Raw genomic sequence first — 22,729 nt, forward strand, 5'->3', positions numbered from 1 at the left:
TGTGGAACCTACCCCCCACCCCCACCCAACTAGCAGGTCAAGGTCTTTTTTATTGGATTTTGACAGTATGACAGTACAGCCATTAAAACGACATGCACTCACTGGACTCTGTACATACTGATAGAACCACTTTGGACTCCTTTTTGCTTTCAGAACTGTTTTTATTCTTCGTACAACAGATTCAACAAGATGCTGGCAATATTCCTCTAGGAGTTTGGTTTATACTGATATGATAGCATCACACAGTTGCTGCAGACTTGTTGGCTGCACATCCACGATGTGAAACCACATCCCAAAGCTGCTCTATTGGATTGAGATTTGGTGTTTGTGGAGGCCATCTGAGTACAGTGAACTCGCTGACTTGTTCAACAAACCAGTGTAAGGTGATTTGTACAGTGACTCCATGTGAACTGTAGGCTCAGTTTCCTGTTCTTGGCCTACAGGAGTGGCAGCCGGTGTGGTCTTCTGCTGCTCTAACCCATCTGCTTCAAAATTCGAAGCTTTGTGATTCCAGAGATACTCTTCTGCATAACTTATGCATACTTCTGCTTATTTGAGTCACTGTTGCCTTCCTATGAGTTTAATTAGTTTGCCCATTATCCTGTTGCTCATTTGTTATTTTCTCTTGAAATTTCCAATGAAATTCCCAGTAGATCATCAGTTTCTGAAATACTCAGACCAGCCTGTCTGGCACCAACAACAATGCCACGTTCAAAGACACTGAAAACACATTTCTTCTCCATTCTGACTTTCTGTCACACTGTTCAAATGGTGCATGGCAAAGTTTAAAAAAACGAGGTCATTTGTTAAAACCAATTCCGATAAGAGCTCATATCCCTGATATTTTATCTCATCATTACAGCTCTAGCTTTTAGCGCAGCAGTCCCATCCACCTGGTGTTCAAACCCTTTGTTTGCAGGGGGCAGCCAATCAGGAGAAAGCTGGCTTAAAGAGAAAGGAATTAAAACTGCTCATTTCAGAACGTAGATGACCCAGGGGGCTGTACCAGCATCCAGTATAAAATGAATTATTATTCTGAACTGGGCAAAAGCTACTCCAGCAGAGTCCAAGAGCAAAAATGGAGCTGGAAGTGCTTTCTGGTTGACAACTGGAGTGTGGTGCTAATGTTCTCACATCCTAAGGCTACAGCAGGGTTAGTTTCATGCCCCCCCTTCACAGTCTTTGTGCTGAGCTAGCTTCTAGCTTTAGCCTTATGTATTCATAAGGCATATATACAGCAGTCTTGCTCATCTAAGTCTCAACAAAAAGTGAATAAATGTATTTCTAAAAGCTGCTGAGCTGTTGCTTTAACAGCCTCGTTAAGCTCAATCAAGTGACCCTGCAGAGGTGATTCAAATGAGGGCGTGCAGTCGGCTAAAACAGCATTACACAGCAAGAGGGATGATTAATATTCTAGACAGCAGCCCTAGCCTTCACTATAATTTATTGACACAGTGACTGGTTTCAGACGAGTGGGGGTCACACATATGCAATTAAACAGGCTTATTATGTGTGAATGAGAATGTTAAGAATAGGGTGAAGACTGCATGCAGGCAGGCAGCCAGTCGCTGGTGAGATAAGAATGATAGAAATAAGGCAACTTTAATTAAATAGATAAGAGAAAACTTAAAAAATTCACAACTTGCACATCCGATGTCACAACAGGAAGGATTGAAAACACCCACACTTGTAAATGACGCAGCCTCTTTAAAAAAAAAAAAAAAAAAAAATCATGCTGTGAAAAAGCATAAAAAAAGGAGGGAAAAAACTTATTCATCGTGTGTTGAGAAAAAATGTACCATTATCAGCATGTCCAGTGGGGTTTGCTCTATAATGAATGAGAGAAAGCTTCAGTCTTGTCCTCAGACATGCGGTATGACCCACATTTTATCCCAGAATGCTAATGTTAGCTACAGACCTACCAACCTGCCCCAGACTCCTTTTAGCCAACTGAATGTTCAATGAGTGAGTTACTCTCCTGCGGTAAAAATGTCAAACAGTCTAATGCAACAGCCTGGCGATAAATTTTACCTTCATAAAGGTTGTGATCTTCAGTTTTGGCTAAAATGATTAAAAGTATTACTTCTAGAGCAATCCAAATATTGCTAATATCGATACCAGCGCTGGTATCGGTATCGGATCGATACTAGCACAATAGGATCAATATTTTCTATCCTCAAAATTCAGTATGTAACCCACTGAATAGTGTTAAATAAATTCTTATCCTTTTGGAAATGAAAAAACTTAATCTTTTTGTGTCACCTGCCAAGTCTAGTAGATTTATAGCCTGTAGCACATTTAAACAACAGAAGTTGACAAAGAGCTTTAGGTACAGGCACATTTTTAATTCTTGATCCACAAAAAAATTCAGTTTGAAAATCTCAAAAATCATGAGACGCTGCTCTCCCCTACATAAGCTAACTTTATAGGTTAAAAGTATTGGTATCGGTATTGGTATTGGTAATTCTGGCCCTGTATTTACTTGGTATGGGATAAATACCAAAATTGGTGGTGTGCAGTATCGCACAGCACTAATTCACCTTGATGCATTGTTATATCAGTCTGTTAAGTTAATGTTGGGTAAAACCTGAGGACTGGCGTGAAAGTTCAGAACTTCATCTTTAGCTGAAAGTTGCTCAGTATGTAGCTCGTGCCCTGCAGCCAGTGGTCAGTCAACACAAAGAAACCCCTCAATTCAATATCAATAACTTTTAATCAATCCAGACTTTTAAGTTGGATCAAAGTGAGCCTGACACATTGAGATGCAACAATGTTATTTTACACCCAATTACACGTGCAAAGTGCACTGAATCTCAAAGAGTTATTATAGATGTTATATAAGATTCACGTTTTCATTTAGGAAGCATTTTCTCTTGTCCAACGGGCTTTGGTCTTTTCAGTATGAGATGAACTAATTTGTAAGGTGTTGTTTGATAAACCTCTCACAGAGAGCATATACTTTCAGATTTCTTTAGTCTGGTTTGGGTTAAGGGATTACATCTTTGTCATGTTAAAGCTGGAGGCCTCAGTGACCTAGTTCTCTTTAAAGGCCACTGGCATGAAACTATTTTGATGATCTCCATGCATTTAACTGTCCTACATGGAAGAGTGCCCTGGCTCAATTGTGATACTGATGCCAGTCAGTGTTTTTTGTCCCTTGAAGTAATTGCGTGATGTTTATGGACGAACTGTTTGTGGGGGATGAGTCTTTCACAGAAGCTACATGGTATCGCCCACTTATGCTTAATTCATAGCACCGCATTTGTGCCTGCTTGCAGAGGTATTTACCTACAATAGAAAGGGGCTTTCAACCAATGAAAATGTTCCCATGCAGAATCCCAACTGCACGTTGCTTGATGTGTATGATGCTGTGAGTTGGCTGAATGCAGACTGGCACACTAATGAGAAGAGAGCAACAGTGTGCCGCAAAGATGCAAGAGAAGACTGTGGCTGAAATGTGCCGGGCAAGCAGCAATGAAATCCAAGGCTAAACACACACACACACACACACACAGATATATATTTATCATTGAAGGTATGAAGCAGCAACCTTGGTAAATATTTTAATAACTTAGGTCAAAAAAGAAAGAAATACAGCAAGATTAAAATTTCATGTCCTATTCAAGGGATCTGACACAGGACTGAGAGATGGATCTGCCCCGTCAGTTGAGCCATCTAATATTTGCTAAAGTCTCATCAGAAGTGGTCTCAGTAGGAGGCTGCCAGTCAAGGAGCCATTCTTAAGGAAGGGGGGGAAAAGGTAGAAAAGGCTGAGGTAGCCCAAACTACACAAGAACTGGACTGAAAATCAGTGCCAACAGGTCTGATGAAGTGATGAATCAGAGTTTGAAATTTTTGGGTCATGTCGTCATCAGTATGTATTAAGGTTGTCTCGAGAGAAGTATGCGTCTGCAGCCATCTGTAAAACACAGTGGAGGTACTATATCACAGTTTGGGGTTGCATTTCCGCTGGTGATGTTAGGATCTCATCAAAGCTGTATTATGACTTATCGACACATAAAAAGCACCATGAGATTTTGATACACCACGCAACACTGTCTGGAAAGTGTCTTGGGAACAGCGTTACTTACTTTATGACTTTGCATAAATAGACTGATGACTGGTGACTTGTACAAATTAAGCCATGTCATTTATAAGATGAAAAACAGAAAACACTTTCAGTGTAAGGTAGGAAAAAAACTAAGAGAAGTCTCTCAAGGCCAGCTGGTCAGGGCTTGTTGACTTCCTCCAAACCTTCCGTGCTCACAAAAACGAGGTTAACTGATGCAGACATCAAGATCATGATAATACGCCTGTCTCATCTTTATATCTCACTGATATTTTCCACTTATGGGCCGGCCCACAGATGCAATGCTTTAATTCCAACCAAGCTTTGGTGGTTTATTTTTACGTGTCAACGAGAGCGAAGAGTGAGCCAGCGACGTTATTGTGACAATGTATCTCACTGGTGTAAACTGTGGTTTGGTGATAACCGATGGTTCTAGAAGCACACTCCACTGGGTAGTCAACACGATCTCACCTAGACCTTGAGGAAAAGTACCAACATCTGGGGAGAAAAAAAAAAGATGCACACACACAAACAACAACAACAACAACAAAACTATACATCCCCAAATCCCTGGCTCCATCCATCTTCCTGCTGTCACCTGAAATGGGATCCGAGGGTAAGGTGACCCCTGCGCCATAAAGGAACAAGGGGAGCCATGTCACTTTGTAAAAAAACCTCCGCTCAACCATCTGGCACAGAGATAATAGAGCTGGAGGCAGGTGAGAGTCAGTGCAGAGGGAGAGGGCTTCAGTCTCCTTGAGCGTGCAGTTTCATTGTAACCTACCAATGAACCCGTCCTGAAAATGAGCCATTCTTTACATCGAATTGCATCCATTATATTGTCCCTGAGAACAAGAGAATTTCAGGCATGAAAACCAATACAATAGAGACGAAAGGCATGAAATTCTCTTGGGAAGTGGGAGCTCCAGCGACACAGTGGGTGCCATTGTGCCGTAAACTTTTGCACCCCCCCCCTCCCCCCCTCGCCTGACTCCCGACGTGGTTTTCCGCCTCTGTTTCTGCTGCTTTAGCAGCGATGATAAAAACAGGCGAAAATAAGACACACGGTAAAGTCTGCTCATAGCGTAACAGTCCAGTCTTCAGGATGATCTTTCTTTTGTGCTGCAAAGATGCAAGAGAAGACTGTGGCTGAAATGTGCCGGGCAAGCAGCAATGAAATCCAAGGCTAAACACACACACACACACACACACACACACACACACACACACAGATATATATTTATCATTGAAGGTATGAAGCAGCAACCTTGGTAAATATTTTAATAACTTAGGTCAATATAACTGAGAGAAAAGGCCAGCCACTGGGTATCAAGAGAAATCTAAGAGGTCTTAGAAAAAGAAATCTAAATCTTGCGCACACAGGCTTCACACATCTTTTTCTAATCCTTCTTTCTACAATGCTTAAAAGGTCACTCTGATATCAAAAGAAATTACACCTCCTCAGACTTCGTTTCCATCTTCAGTCTGACATTTTCTCCTATTCATCTGTTTTTTTTGGGGGGGGGTGGGATTTGTCCCACCCGCCCCGAGTCAGTCACTGAAGATGTGTGTGTTCTGAAAAAGTAATTTTAATTTAACACTGAAGTGCAGAAATACCATTATAGTGGTTTCGCAGGTGTTATGAGAGCAGTGTTCGATCGGAATAGGGTGAAGCCGGCAATCGCACGCGTTCTGTTTGTGATGATATGACAATTCGCTGAATACAACCAGAGGCCAACCAATTAAGCGAAGCTCCCCGTTGCACACTTACTGATGCAGACCGACTCAGATTGTTTGATTGCAGACTGATTGGCTAATGTGTCATCAACGTTCATCAATTATTTGCAAACCTTCGCTAATCTGTCTGAGAGCGATTGGAATCAGCCCAAGTCAAACCAGGATTGTTTGGATGGTTGCTGTCATATTTTTATCCCAATGCAACTGAGCCATAAAGCATTGTGCAACTGGGCAAGGACATTTCAATCCACTCGATAAAAATCAAGACAGGCTGCTCAGCTTGTGGTCGATAAACACTTTACATTTGTCAGGCTGACAGAGTCATAAACAAGGCTTTCAGTCCAAAGTTGCATAGCCTTAAAACAATTAAGACAAACGTGATAAACGTCACATGAATGCTGCAGTATTTCACTGCTAAATAACAGCGTGACACTCAGGCTGGTTTGATTTCATATTTTTATTTAAACTTCTATTTTCAAGGTAAACATTGCCACAAAAAGGACAGCTGTCATCATATTATATGCATTTATATATAAAGCCAGTTTTCCCGTCTGGGAATAATCAAAGTATAGTACCATTGCTTTTCTCTTTCGGTAATAGTAGTCATTTCAGCACTACTGCACTTTACATTTTGGGATGGTGAATATATATAAAAACAATATACATGAAAATAAATAACAATAAGTCCCTACTTAAACATGAAATAATGTAACCGGTTAAGGAGACAACGGTAATTATGCACAACAGGACAGGAGGTTTAATGGCCGTCCCCGGTTTAAGTATTTGCCTTGGGTTAGCATCAGGAAAAAAATGCTAATGACAAAAACAGGGTATGGAATAAATGAGCTGCAAGCAACAACGAAATCAGACGAATTAAAGAGTGATGCAGAGTGCTTATATCATCCGGGGACTGAAATTTAATTAAGCTGTACTTGAACGTGGGGGGTGGGGAGGGATATTAAACAGCCGGCAACACTGTAACTCCTGCATACTGATGATGACAACAGAGTTTTCTCTCTCTTCATTTCTTCAATTCAAAAGCGCAAATGTGTCAAAAGCTGTTGTACACTGAGAACAATGTACGCCAAAAGAAAAGAAAAACAGTTTATGAGATAATCGCGTGTAAAATCAACAATAATAGGACATTTGAAGATGAGTGGCAGGTGTTGAGTCACAGCAGGTTTTTAGTATTCAGTGCAGAAGTAAATGGATGTTCATCAGAGCAGTGTAACATGTGTCTGCATGTTTTAAGTGACCTATTGGGAGAACGAGGTTGTGCTGCATGAAAAAGAAACACCATCCTCTACAAGGTTGAGGCACTTTCAAAGCAGCGTGAACATACTATAAAGGGTAATGCATACACACCTACCCAGAACACACACACACACACACACACACACACACCCACCCACACCCACGTGCTGTCAGTTCCTTTTTCTGTACTGAACGGAGATGGAGACGCGCAATCTGCTGCAACGTGTCCTTCAGCCGGAGTCCATGCTGAACAGCTCGATCCCGTGTGGGCTCCAGTGGAGGCCGACTCCAGAGTTGAAGACCAGCGACCACACGTAGGGGATGAAGAAGTCCTCTGGCTGGTCCTCCTCCACATACTTGAACTTGAGCTCTGGGAATTTCTATTCACAGAAAACACCGGGCGAGAGAAAAGTAGGATGAGCAAGTCATAAAAAAGAAAATGCTGATGCAGAAATGTTTCCGCACAGAGTCTTTTCAAAGAAGATATTTTAACTTATCAGATCGGTAGTTTTTACGCAGTATGAACTCGACGCTGAAACTGCAGTTCCTCCAGTGGTCAGTGGACGCTCACTTTACATTCTCATGTTAAAAGCTACTTTCAGCTGCTCTGTTTTTCATGAGGGGGGTTCTTATATAGTGCCTTTATACTCTATTGCAGCATTCAGATGCTTTATAATACATGTATGTAGTTTATAGTTTGTCACATTCACCCATGCATTCATGCAAATACTTGTTTCTACATCTAATCTAACATTCACAATCTGAAGAATGCATTGGGAGCAACTCAGACTTCAGTATCTTGTAAAAGGCTTCTTTGACATGCAGACTGGAGAAGCCAGGTCACCAAAATTCCAATTAGCAGATGACCTGCTCTACCTCTTAAACCACATGGCGCAACATTATCCCTATAAATTCCCAGTAAGTAAACATGTTCAGAGCCTGGTAAGAAATAAATGTTTTTGGAAATAGCTAGCTCTATTATTAGCACTAATTAAAAGTTAACTGTGTTGGTGAATGTAGCTTGCTAACTGATCTCACTCTTGTCCAAATATGGTCACTTTTGTCTCCAAAAAAACCGAAGACGCTGAGCTGAATTGCTTCATAAACCAACAGGTGGGGTCACGGTGGCTACATCTATCTTTTATATGCAGTTTATGCTTTAAAAAAAACAAGACCTGAAGCAGCGTATTAGAGCTGCGCTACAATAACGTGGTATTTGTTGTTTTTTTTCTTCTGTGGATTGCCAAACACAGCTCACTGAAATAAAGTCCTTTTTTTTTGGAGCTGGCTGTTGAATGAATGAATTACTTTCACATGAAGCAGAAAAGCTGTGCTACTCAAATCACTGTTAGTACCGTGAAATATGAGGAAGACCTCTTTGAAACCTTGACACTTCGCAGCAGTTTGTGAAGTGGGAAGAAGTTTTGCAAGCGTTCCTGGTTTGGTCAGGAAAAGTCTTCTTTTTATTTTTCCTATAAAGAGGAAACATTATCTGCACTTGGGGGAACTTCTCCACTTTGGGCTGACATGCTGTCTTTAGAAATAGCACAAAAATAAAATTCAATTGCAGCTCTGTTTAGTTTCATATCATCTATTTTTATATCATATCATCAGTGCACCCCAGGGCAGCTGTGGCTACAACGTAGCTTGCCATTGCCAGTGTGTGAATGTGTGTGTGAATGGGTGAATGACTGAATGTAGTGTAAAGCGCTTTGGGGTCCTTAGGGACTGAGTAAAGCGCTATATAAATGCAGGCCATTTACCATTTTTAATTGGTGCCCTTTTTAACCTCTCACCATAATAAAAAGTAAAACTGAACCTTTCAACCTTTCAATGAAAACGAATTTTAAGAATTTAAAAGTCACAAATTAACAGATCGATATCTGACAAATTGAATGTTTTGTGTAATCAGTTATCATCTTGAACACCAGCTTTTTCCAAACCTTCTGGAAGCCCACCAACCAGACCAGACCAGACCAGACCAGACCAAAGCATGCATGAGCCAGCCCACCTGACAGCAGGTAGGCAGCCGGGGAAGCACATCAATAATACATAATGGTACCTCATTATATCCTCCTGTCTGCACATGCATGTATGTGCACACACGCGGCCAGTAATCAGTCTGTGGTGAAAGACAGATGCTGTGAGCCTTTATTTGATGGTCTGAGTCCAGTCTTTTCAATCCTGATTGGCTCCATTCAAGGCCTCACTATCGGTATCACAATGACACAGACCGAGGGGCTGTGGGGTCACAGGCCATATGCCAGGTTACTGAGGCTAAACTGTACACACACACACCACTCCCATTTTGATGGCCAGACACAATGCAGGAACTGTATTATCTGAGTGGCATGGGTGTGTAGGTGACTCCCTCGTAGCATAACGACTCATCCGGCGTTCACATGACCTTGTTGGTGACAGTTGCTCCACACATTCAGGCCTTTACTTGTAAGCTTAGAGGAAGAAATACAGCCTTTAATTTTTCATTTTGATTGAAAATAGTTTTCTTCAGCAGTGTCGTGTTTACAAGCATGAACAGACGGCAGCCGAGCAGATTAATACCCTGCAGCAACCACCGTGATATATGAAAACATATGAAGCACAACCAGTTGTGCTATTAGGCAATTAGGTTAATCAAAGCATAAACCAGCAGACACAGCTATGTCAACATAGGTTTGAAACAACACATGTTACAGCATCAGCATTAACCTATTCTTACTCGTAAAGCATTATGTGTACATGCACAATCAATGTTAACACCTCTAAAACGAATCCTCTATATGAGCAAAATACGGCATAAGCGCCTTTTTTCATAGAAACCAGACACACATAAGACACTGAGGCTACTTTGGTAAACGCTTGCTTAAACACTCTGAATATAAGTAGTTCTCCATCATGAGCCCTGAACACAGCAGTCACAGTTTAAAGAAAAAGGTAAAGAAACTCAGAGCTAAAGCACAAGCACACAAATGGTATTTACTCTAGCATTACTATACGGATTTGCATGCTTTATATCTGTATAAATACAGATATGAGTGGCTTCACTTCAGTATTAAACCCATAATTTATCATTTTCATGGCCTCATTGAAAGAAGCTAAATTATTATTCATGGGAAACGCAGAAACATCACCAATCATATTATAATTAGATCTTTACAAATCTCTGGCGTGCTTTTAGTATTGACACGCTAACATTATCACTACTTCAAAAATGGGTGCCACTGATGCAAAGGAATTCCTCTGTAATTATAGGAATAGCTCGGCATCCAATCTGTGTTTCTTGATATGGATGCGAGGATCAATACCAGACTCGTGCTTGTACTTTAAATCTAAAATTAGTTAGCCATCTAGCTTAGATTAGAGTTTGTCCCAAGCTCAATAATAAACACTTACAGAGGAGAAGTTGCTGTTTTACAGTGATATCTCTGGTGGACAATCGCAATAACTCGACATGAATCTGGCACAAACAAAGCCCTAAATATGTCTTACTATAACACACAAATCTCCACCTGTGTGTTTGTTTGTTTCTTCGGCTGCCAACTCCTCCTACGCAATCAGGAGTTGAGCAACAAAACTTGGCACACAGGTACGTCTTAGGCCCCTGAAAGCACTTATCTATATCATATCAGACATGACATCCCATCTTGCCTAGTAACCACCTAGCAATAGGCTAGAATTACAGTTTTTAGCATGCAGGCATCTATAAAAAGCATCCTTACACTCCTATAGTTTAATTTCGACACCGTGGGAACTTAAAGTCCCGCACGCTCACATGACCAATTTCCCTAAATTTCACAAAGCCAGAAGAGGGAAAAATGACCCAGAATCCCAACGGCCGCCTTCTTCTTCTTACATCTATGTTCGAGAGCCCCACCAGGGTAATTGCCTTGCATATTGCAAGGCAATGGCAAGTGCCTCACAGCAAAAATGTTGCTTTCAGGCTTGAGTGAATTCTGGGGAAAAAATAACATAAAAATAAAATCAGAGCATCTCCAGACTGCCACATCCAGTAACTAATATTATCTCTGTCCCTTATTCTGTTCATACTGTCCCAGTACATATCTCCTCTGTCTCTCTGCTGACTTCCCCTCCCCTCCCCTTCTCTGTTTTGTTCTCAGTCTGACTGCTGGCTGGGGCCCACTTGGCCCGGGCTCATATCAGTTAGTTATGGGTCCTGGCGGGTCAGGCCCTCGCCCCTGAACACAGACTGGCTGGCTGGCCTCATATCTTTACTTAGGACGCTGTGTTCCCTTTCCTCCACTGTGCTTTCGCTGACAGCGCTCGGCGGCCAGACACAGAAGAATGCGGCGAGGGAGCAAATAAGAACTTGATACACACAAACACACACATTTACATGCAGGTACACGCACAAACACTGAAAAGTCAGGTTTCGAAACGCTTTACAAATCCTTGACAAAAGTCGTGGGTTTTATATTCACATTCTGCTTTTTAGAGCCGTCCTTTGGGAAAGTTTAGTTCGTTTCATGGGTGTGTGATGTATCTGGAAGAACACCTTTAGTAATGTTAACTTTAGCAAGCACACTAGTTTGCTAACATAGCTCATGAGACTAGCTTGCATTTTGATCGTCCAAATATAAACAGGTTACATTATATCAATATTTTATTATGATATAAACTTTATATACATTTTTAAAAAACGATCAGTGGTGGAATTTAACTCTCGTTTGTCTCAAATAGTACGTTTGAGTTAAAAGTCAAAGTACTTATTTCAATCTCACATCACTTTATGCCTCTGTGACTTTCTCACAGAAAAATATTAATATACTGCGATCACCACAACTGTCTGAAAGCTTTAGCTAGTAATATTTATGGGCAATGTCCCATAGTGACAGCTGAAAATAAACTAAAAGGATATGATTCTTTTGTATGTTTCAGATAAAATGAAGGGTAAACTGATGTAGTAAATATCCTTCTGCTGATTAAATTTTTCTTTTTGGCAACATCATAATTTTCTTGACAGGGAAAGATATCCGAGGTGACACCAGATAGACTCCTAAGTAGGGCTGGGTATCGTCACTGATTTCTAGAATCGATTCAATTCCGATTCACAAGGTCCCGAATCGATTCGATCCACGATTCGATTTAATTCGATTCGATTCGATTTGAATCTGGGAAATTTTGACAGTCAGAAATATTATAATTCAGATCAGTACATTTACATATTTTTGTATCTATTAAAAGGAAGCTGACACACGCAAGACTTTATCAAAGGTGTGAGCATCACAGCAGATGCCTTTGTGTCAAAGTAGCTGAAGATAAAACACAGAAAAACATGAAGGTGATTTTTCCTGGCCTGGGATTTTATAAAAATAATCTGCAGTACATCAAAAACGAAAGAAAACCATTAATCAACACATGAACATCACCTCTGAAGTTACAGCGGTTTTATTAGAGACACGGCTAAGCGTTTTGCATTTTGCTTAATTTTAAAAAGTTTACATTTGTTCAATATTGAACGGCAGAAATTAGGTTTACTTTTCGGAAGTAAGTAAAAGGGAAAAAAAAAAGTCGGCCGACAGCCTGTAAACAACGGTAGACTTGTGCGTAACAAGCAAGCGAATAATGCAGAAAAGAGAGAGAGAGAGCTGTGCATGAAGTGTGATTTTTATACTGAAAAGTCAGCAAAAGTCAGAGTGAATTCATGACGATGTTTATGTGAAGCGTAGTTTGGATCTTCTTTTGCTGCTGGGTTCGGTCAATATTGTTTGGAGAGAGATAAAACAAACAGCCATATGATCAGCGCAAAAAGGGCGTAAACACACAGCGCGGACCCGCGGATCAGAATCAGCGAGCTGTCGGCTTTCAGCCCCGACCGTCAGCTGAGAAAGGCGACATCTCACTGATTCTGATCCGCGCTGTGTGTTTACGTCTTTGTGCAGAAGCCGTGTACCTGCTCTCATTTACTGTCTTAGCTGTTTGGTGGTTGTTGAAATTTTGTGAGGTTTCACCAGAGATTCTGGCATTTCGGGCAAAATAAATTAATATTAAAAAATCGATTCAGGATTTTAATGAATCGATTTTACGTTACCCAAGCCAGAATCGATTTTAATCGATAAATCGATTATAAAAACCCACCCCTACTCCTAAGTCTTACTCTAAATGCTCAAACTGTATAAGACAGTTATTACAGATGATCAAATATGGCAAAAAGCCAGAATCAATAATCAATCAATAAATAAACAATAGCTCAACCTACAGATCTTGATGATTTTTTTTCTACATTTGCTCAAATCATGTTCAAGTATTGAGATCTGACAGGAGAGAACTGGTATATTTAAGAAATCGTCAGGGTGACCTTTCTTTCGACAGTGTTGAGCTGTTTTCATACATGAATTTCGGACATTTTCGGTGAAACTGGGTCAGTAGATTTTCCACAGCTATCCAATCCACCTCAGACATGCGTGCATTACTGGAAATACTTTGCAGGCTTTAAGCGAAGGAGCCTCCTGGACAGGGTGAGAAGAAGCCGGGACGCATGACGGCGACTCACTAGCAGTGAATGCACTGGAAAAATATCTGTACCAGAGAGCTCGCAGACTAAAAGAGCAGCCAATCTCCGACCTAGAGAGCGGTGGACGTTTATCACACTGCGCTTCATTCGGTGAGCACTACAAAAGTTCAGGGCTGCAATGCATTTGTGAAAACTGCTTAATACTATTAACGCTTTGCAAAGTCCCGATTGCCCTAAGTTTGAGCTCTGAAGGCGGACTGTATTACACAAGTTAGGCATGGGCTTTCTGAATTTACTGCACACATCTGAAAGAGGATTTCTACATAGAAATGTATAGAAACTGTGTTGTCAGTGTGTGGGAAAGTAGTAATGGCTGCCATCAGGCCTCTTAAGCCCCAGGTACTGACTGACTAACAGCTGGTAACCCCCCTCCCCCTCCGTCTCTTCCTGAGAAGCCAGAGAGTCTGTAGGCTATCGCTGCTCAAAGAGGCAGATTTCAGCAGGAGAGGCTAAACAACACATTCCGCAGGCACTGCCTATAAGCACCACTCAACCTCACACACCCTGAAACAACACACACACAAAGAATGAGAGGCAGGCAGCTGAGTGTTGAGGGTCATCCAAGGGGTACTTACCACCTTCAATCCTTTCTTTCAGTTAGCGCCTAATTTGCATGTCTACATTTTGCCCCGTTAAAAATCTGCATCCTCACTTATATGTTTCTATTTCAATAGATTAACTAGTGTCCATACTATCTTTATGTCAGTGGTTTACCTGACAAGTGTCTGCAGTTCCCAACCAACCAATTTTGAAGTTATTATATTGGCGCCACGTACAGGCTGATACAGATTAACACTAAATGTGGATATTTTTTTTTTTTTATTTAAAAAAAAATAATCTAAAAACGTAATTTTAAAGATCATTTTGCAACTAAAAATGTCCAAACATTTGCATGCAATAACAGTAAATTGTGTCTTAAGCATCAGTTATTTCAGTGGAGGACAGCTGGAGACCCGATGGGGTAGTAGTCAGTCCTGTTATGCCAAACACTTCTTGGAGGTCTGCTTGAAGACAGCTGTCTGGGTGCATGGCTAGCTGATACATTCGTCTGCACTCACCGCGTGCAAACCATCTGATGATAAAATTGATTTTGGTGGGATCCAAGCGGACACTAGCAGACCCACAGACATGGGAAGTATCATCTCCACCTAAGCCTCTGTTTTATGCTTGTTAACTCGCCTCCTGTCAACATAAATGGCTGAATTCTCACTGCGACTGCATAACTGAGCTGAAAAATAAATAACCACAAAAAAAGACGATATCTGAAAATAATGTCACCTTACTGATGATTTTATCAGTGTGCAAGAAGAACCATAGAATACAGTTTGGGAATGAAGTTTTATAGATATCCTTCCCCAGCTGCACTGCAACACCACAGTGGTGCTTTCAGCTTTCAGCAAGTGTTAACAAAATGTTCTGATTTTGGTTGTTAGTGTAGATATGGGTGCAACTTTAAGATTTAAAAATTGATGCACTCATTTACATGCAATGTTCACATGACCCGAGGGCAAGAAAACCTCCACCAAAAAAAAAAAAAAAAAAAAAAAACTCCACAAAAAATTTTTTTTTTTAGAAAGAGCGAGGAACAATCGCTTTTCCCGAACATTTCATTCATGTCGGCGCTCTCCGTGGAGCCACAACTGATTGAGACACCGATACTGCTTCATCGGAGTAATTGCCGACGTATCGACGATTCCACACAACATTAATCTAACCTATAGATTTTTACATTGGGGGGAAGCTGAATGAGCTCATAGGATGACGGGAGGCGAGAGGTGGAGAGACAGCTGTTTGTTTGAGAGATGGTGCCATCAAATGGTAGGGACTTTTCCCGGAAGACACATTGCCCAGATATACTTTTCACTTCACATCACCCTGTGGAGCTGGAAAGCACTCTGATGTGGAGTCAGCGTGAGACTCAAAAACACTTTTGCACAAAAACGTAGACTGCCATTTAGTCAGATGGTCATCAGCAGACATACACAAATGCAGGAGATGACACACACACACACACACACACACACTCATGACCCACATTGACTTGTGCCACAGGTACAGCACTCTCGCTGAAGGACATGAGGGTTATCCACATGGCTCGGTGGGTAATTCTGTGAATTCATGGTCGCTACATTAGTGCTCTGATGAGCTCGCTGTGAGCACGGCAGAGAGAGAGAACATGGACTCATGGCCGCGCACCATCCCTCTTCCACAGACAAATGGCTTGCAGCCAACAGTCAAGTATATGGAACATGAAACACATGATAAAACATGCAATTAAGAGCTTCCGAGCTGCTGTGGAGACCGCTGGTTACATATTTCCTTACTGATTAATGGAGGAGCATTGGAAAGGGAAAGGGTTAGAGAACCCGCCAGGAGTGTTGGGTAACGAGGCATGGTGGCAGATTTATGTCTCCTTCGTCCCCTCCCCCCAATCTGATGTACCCATGACAAAGTGCCGTTAGCCGTCCCCCCATCCCATCTCCTTGAAATGTCATTACATGTTCACATGTAGCAGGTAAGCAGAAATGGAACGAAGATGGGCATTAATGTTAATGAGAACTGGGCTTTGGCCTTTTGTGTCCACTCCCAAAGGCCTCCTTCCATCATTCCATTGCCCGAGTCCATATCCCAATCCCAAACATCTCAATTGTTCAACTGGACTCTCTTCACATGCATAGAAATTTACCACTTCTTCTTCTTCTCTTTTTTAACCTTTTAGCAAAGCCCACATTTTATGACTCCTGCTTTCCACGCTCTTCCACTTTGTCTGTCGCCCCGCTGCCTGTGTGTCTGTGTGAGTGAATTACCTTCAGTCTGTCTTTTGGCAGTGCCTGGGCTCCTTTCATGATGACCTCCTGAACTCTCTCAACAGACAGGTCACTTCCAGCCTGCTCCAGACGCTGACTGAAGAAACCAATAACCTAAAGGTCAAACAGGAGGAAACAGCCAATTACAAACTTGCCATAGGGTCTTTTAGCTTGCCTTAAAGTGCTTTGAGGTGACCGTTGTTGTAATTTGGTGCTATAGAAATAAAATTTAATTGGACTGAATACAGTTGGAGTATTTAGGGGTAAACACAGAATTTAAATACAAATTACCACCAATACAGTGTCCTCAGTTTTTCATGTTTTGCCAGGAAAATGGGAAATAGGTGCAGTTATTTATTGAAATGTGCAAACATACATGGGAATATAGTATATAAGACAAAAGCACAGTTTGTATAATTCTTACAAGCTTGAAAATCAATATGTTGGTGCAAAAACTGTTATTTTATGCTTGTGAAACTACGCTATATCAGGCATTTTTTGTAGATTTAACTAAGGAAATGTGGGGGAATTGTGACAGGCTGCTAGTAACAGATTGTCTAAAGATATAATTAAAAAAAAGGTTCTTTGCCAAGTTGTCTTCAAGCGTAGACACAAAATTAAGATGTCTCTTTTGTTTGAATGGTCATTGTTAAGTGTCTTAACAAAACATATGTGATAAAGCAGGCAGTGTCCAAAGCAAAATCCACTTTTTATCCAATAAAATAGAAGAAAATATAACTCGCTGATGAAATTTAACTCTTGTTGATTATCTCCTCAAAAATAAATGGTTATTTTAAAATATTTCTCGTCAGGTTTTGTGTTAATGCAGTTATTGATATCTTTGTTCCATTTTGTTCTACTTGTAAGTATAAATCAGCTGGTAGCATTAGCAAAAAATAAATAAATAAAAAATCAATATTCACTCTTGTCTGTGTTTCCTAATACACACACGGGACCTTGTTCTCATTGAGCTTTAATGTCAAGTCCCAGCTCCATCACGACCCTCTCCAACTCTTCTAATCCCTGTTTGGAGCTGTCACATTAATATTTCAGCAGCCACACCCGATATGACGACACCGGGTGCAATATGAAGATCTAGGAACAAAATGGCATCATGCTACACGCGTAGGCCTGAGAGACCTCAGCTGTGTAAACAACAACACTGGTCAGTGTTCCAAAAGTGGTTTGAACATGACGTTAGAGGAATCTGTGCTGAACCTACAGTACGTCGACAGCTCGGTTTCATTTAAGGCAAAATATTGCCGCTTCCATAAACGGCCATTTAAACACGTGCATGGGCTGCCATGTTTCCTAGCAACAGTAACTCGCTTCTGTAGATGCTTCTTTATAAGGATACAGCACAGCACACACTATTCAGATAAACCAGCCACATTAAGGCACCTACCAAATATTATGTAGGACCAGAAAAAACAACTCGGATCTGCAGTATCAGCTACCGTGACATGAGCAGCAGATCCTTTAAGTCTTGTAAGTTGCAAGGTGGGGCCTACGTGGATCAGACTTGTTTTTCTAGCACATCCCAGATATGCTCAGTCAGATCGAGAACTGGGGAATTTGGAGACAGAGTTAGTACCTTGAAGTCTGTTGTTGTATTCTTTAAATCTTAAACAAGCACTGCGGTGGGGCAGGGGTGCGTTAGCCTGCTGAAATGGGTTACTGCCACCAGGGGATACTTTTGCTTACTTTTCTGAAAAGGTGTATGTAGTGTGCAACGTGTTAAAGTATGCAGTAGGTGTACATTCCACATGCCAGGGCTCAACCTCTTGCAGAGCATCATGGTCCAGATCATCACACACGCTTTCCATAATGCTCTTTTGGTGCCATTTCACCCCAGGTAAAGGTTGCCAATACATGCTTTTAACTGTAAACATAGATCTGCACGTCTGTGACTTTGCCTCAAACTGGAGCGGACATTGTGCGCAGATGCCCCGGGCACCTTCTCAGTTCAGAGTGCCACGTTAGCGCGACACTTCGAATAAACTGCAATCGTCCTTTCGATGGATGAGTCAGTCAGCTGACCTAAACCTAAGTTTCATTGATCGAGGGCTAAAAGGCAGAGAGACTTACAAACAAGCAGCAATATATGCTCTTCTAATAAATCACATTTTTGTTCATATTTTTTTTAAAGCAAAAAAAGATGCAGCCGTGGACCACCCAGCATTTGGCACATATCCACGTGTTCCAAACCTCAGGCTTCAAGCATTAAAATAATCATTGTATTTATGATAGTGTATGTTTATCAAATTACACTTAAGCCTGTTAGAAGACAGACAAAAAGTGGCTATAATTGGAAGAATGAGTAGATTTAATTTTGGACTGGACTGGCTTGACTGGTGCCATTACAATGAGATGTTTAAAGAGTTGCAGCTGATCATAAATCGAGATGATTTGCAAAGCTGGGTGAATTCTGCTTATTGTCAGCGGAAAAAAACTTAGAAAATGTCAAAAACTTTTCATTTTAAATATGTAGTTCACTGGAATTAAAAATTATTCAATGCTTTCTGGGTTTAACCTCAAAGAAGAAATCTAAGAAAGTATTTTTTGTGTTTCCACTGCTCTTCTAAGTTTTTCCCTGAAGAAATGTTTGGTGTTCTTTAATTACAAAAAAAAAAAGAACTATTACAAATTCCTTTTAAAGCTCTTTTTTGTCAGAGCAACATTAAAAAATGCTTCTACAGGCAGTTTTGTTTCTCAGTGTGGGCTGTTTTAAAGATTTCAAGCACACCAGAGTTCATGCACTATGTGTGTCTACATCTATCTAATACTAATCTCTTCATTAACTCAGAAGGCCTCCCCCATATGGGCTTATTTTAGAAGAGCAAAAAAGCCGCCTCGCATCCTGAATAGCCTCGGGGAAACTGACTTAACCGAGGGATTCTACCTAGGCATGCCTCCCTCATACTTATGGATAACTGTAAAAGCCTGTGGCAATGTATGCAGCAACCCCCATCCTCTGCACACACACACTCATACCCACCAAAGCTTCCTTTCCCTTCTCTACGTGACTGTGAATGACAGATTTCTCGCGTCCCTTCTTACTTATACACCACGCATACTCATTGAATGTTTGAGATGTAATGTGCAGATACTTGACACCAGTGGACTGATTAATTCAATCATACTACTTAAGTCTTTCATTCTTTATTGCCTGACGGCAATCTTCTGGCCCGGCTTTTTCAACATTTCTGAGCAGACAAAGAGGACACTGCAGAAAAAACTGTCAGGCTTCTCTTAATTCACTTGTGATGCTTTGTGCGATTCCTAGTTTAAAAAAACCAAACAACAACCCTCAAACAGGCTGACCGTGTCGAGGTTCTGCATGATGTCCTGGAAGGACGGGTGCGTCCTGAACTGCTCAAAGAGCTCCCTCTTGTAGAGCAGTGCGTACACCAGGTTAGGGTTGTGGTGTAGAGAGTTGCACAGGCAAGAGTTGATGATTTCCAGCATCATGCGGATGACTTCCTCAATCACACTCAGGTCCTGGGCCTGGAGGGAGAGGGAGGATGTAAAGGTTAATTGGTTTCCCACTAGACTGGTTCCACTTATTATATTGTTTTTAAATGATTGTTTTCTGATAGAACGATCAGCAGGGGGTAACAGACAGATGGCAGAAATGGCAGCAGGGATCAGAGGAAGGACAAAAAAGTAAAGCATGAATGTCAGCCAAGGTCTTAGCAAGTGACAGAAGGGTGATCTTTTAAACCAGATATCAGGTCGTGTTGGCCTGTGTTTCCTTGTGTGGCAAAGACGGCAACTCAGTGACACGTGACAGTCAAAGACTATAAGAAGGACGGACAAAAAGATAAAGAGTTTTAAAGCGCCTGACATGATGGCGTTGTTTTCAGCGTTGTTTCAAACTAAGTAGGCTTCTCAACACATAAACCCAAAAAGTTCATAAATAAGGATTTCCCGATGTGAACATCAACACAAGAGATTGTTGGAGAAATGAACTGAAATCCCAAAGCAGCATCAAAAACAAGTTTGACATTTTAGAAAAATATGCACAGTTGCCCTTTGGTGAAGACAAGATTGATAACATGTAATATCTATGAAGGTTCAGACGACCTCCTCCCAGCTAGGAAAAGGATCTTTCTTCTCTCACTGTGTGACTCCAACTAGCTGTGGCGGCCAAATGGTCGCTCGGAGATCGAGCATGTTGCACCCTCGACCTCCAGTCTCCAAACAATGCCGGTCGGATTCTCAGACAGATTGACAAAGGTTTGCAAAATGACTGTTATTTAATTTACTAACGGAGCCAATTCGCTAATGTGTTGCAATCAGTCTGAGTCGGTCTCCCACAATGAGTGTAACTAGTCTGGGACACGTCTTTTTATAATTGTGGACTTGATTTTACCGGTTGTCAGCAGGTTCCCGTCATATTCCTAAGTAAAAGCTAAACTCTCTTATTTTGTTGTTAAATTAGCATCGTGCAGCACATACGTCACCATTTGAGAAAGAACTCTTGTTTCAGATCTACCAGCTTCTGACTGGATTCTCAATGTAGGTTGTCAATTCTGTTTAATTTGCATTTCTGCGCATGTAAACAGCATTAACCAGTGCATTATCATAAACTGACAGCATGTAATTGTCAACTTGTCCACATATCATCCCCATTTCGTGACTGCATTTTATTGCAGTTTTATGGCAGCTGACTGCAAGTGGTTGCAGACCTGGTCCCCATCTTTGAAGCAACAGTTTCAAAGCCAATAAGATTCCAGGTTCTTTGACTTATAGTTGATTTAATTGTGGTTGTTCCCACTATTACTGTGACTGCAGCAATATGATGTTCAATTTTAGTAGCTCCTTTTGCTCAAAAGCGGTGAAACGCTATTTTTGTCCTTCCAAAGAAACAGTTCAACAAATAACCCCCTTTACAAAGGCAATCTGTTATTTTTACATTTTTGTTTTTGTGCAGATTAAACAAGAGACACAATCTGTGAGCTTGAGAGATGCGGGTGCAACAGAAATATTTTGTTGGCTTTGGAGACGGTCCAACTACCGCCTCCGTGTTTTCAGCCTTTATGATAATCTAGATAAGCTAGGAGAGCTAGCTGCTGACTAAAGCGTCACAGTGATCACATACGTATGACAGTGGTATTAATCTTAACATCCAACCATAAAAGTAAATAAAAAAAATTATATTTTATTATCCCTGCATTCAAAATGTTCATAATTAAGTGTACAAATGAAAAAGTCCTTAATTTTGTACTTAGCGCGAGTAGTGTGAAGCACTCGGCCACTCTTTTTACTTTCAATAGCTTCAGTTATTAATTAGATGAACAATCTTTTTAATAACTTGCAGTTAAAGCAGTCAGTAGGAGAATCCTTTCTACATAGTGAGAAAGGTTTTCAGTGTCGCTGATGTTTTTAAATGATGATAAAGATGTCTGCACCTGTCAACCTTTAAAGTTCGGTTTCATTTACCTTATCAGCGTGTTTATGCTACAGAAACCTTGGACCTTAATCTGCGTGGTGGTAACTCGTAAAACATGCGCCTACTTGTAGCCTTTAATGATATTGAAAATGGCTTTCATCATTAACGGAAGTCTATGCAGCTAGAGGAGTTTGGTTTCATCACACAACCTGCTTTTAATGGAAAAAGGCATGCTTTAAGAAATCTGGTTTATTGTTCTTTAGTTACTTCATTCACAACAATCCGTCTACAAGAGAGACAGACAGACGCCACCGTGATGAGATAACGTCTTTTTGGCGTGTTCAATGGTGGCGCACAACAAGAAAACAGTAGAGAGCGTGGGAAAATGAATAATCTACAGAGAGATAAAAACTTTGGTCAACAGAGTTCATGACTAATTTCCCATGGTGTGACAGCTGTGGGCAGAGCGTTACAAAATCTACCGTCTACGTTTGATGATATTGCAAGATAAGCTCCATAAATGAGAAACCAGAAAAATATAACTCAATAGCACCGTGACTCATCTCAATTAAACCAAGCACTACTAACCACGAGTATCAGTTTCTCTTCACTCCCAAAAAGACAAAAATATGGTCTCTGCTTTACAAATACTTAAATTTACTGCTTAAAAAGAAATTCTAAAAATCTGCTCAGCGACTTCTTTTTTTTAACATATACAGTATACAGCATCTATGTTAGGCCAAACAGAGTCAAAGAGCCGCTTGTGTAAGCAGCTCAGAAGAAGCAGCTAGAACAACAAAATGCAAACTAAGAGAATGCAGAAGTCAGGGACATCCAAAGCAGCTTAGCTTAATGCAATGGAAATCAGTCCATCGGTAGTCTGACCACAACTGTAACACGCGACGTAGATTATCTGACAGGTTTTAGTTCAGATC

General features: G+C 40.9%; 1 protein-coding gene across 2 annotated transcripts in view; it reads right to left on the reverse strand.

The window, feature by feature from the left end:
* Positions 1-6,244: 6,244 nt before the first annotated feature.
* The window catches only part of dym (dymeclin), a 59,165-nt gene continuing 42,680 nt past the window's right edge, over positions 6,245-22,729 (reverse strand). For both annotated transcript variants that reach the window (XM_085279822.1, XM_085279823.1), the window contains exons 15-17: positions 19,724-19,906; positions 16,400-16,513; positions 6,245-7,440 (exon numbers count right to left, since the gene is read on the reverse strand). In XM_085279822.1, the coding sequence (XP_085135948.1) occupies positions 7,291-7,440; positions 16,400-16,513; positions 19,724-19,906 (447 nt within the window). In that variant the 3' untranslated portion in view covers positions 6,245-7,290. The remainder of the gene's footprint in view (positions 7,441-16,399; positions 16,514-19,723; positions 19,907-22,729) is intronic.

Source organism: Mchenga conophoros, linkage group LG7 (genome assembly GCF_057382185.1).
Source record: "Mchenga conophoros isolate Kocher_MC1m ecotype Shallow Benthic linkage group LG7, M_conophoros_male_GT1.1, whole genome shotgun sequence".
Taxonomy (NCBI): Eukaryota; Metazoa; Chordata; class Actinopteri; order Cichliformes; family Cichlidae; genus Mchenga; species Mchenga conophoros.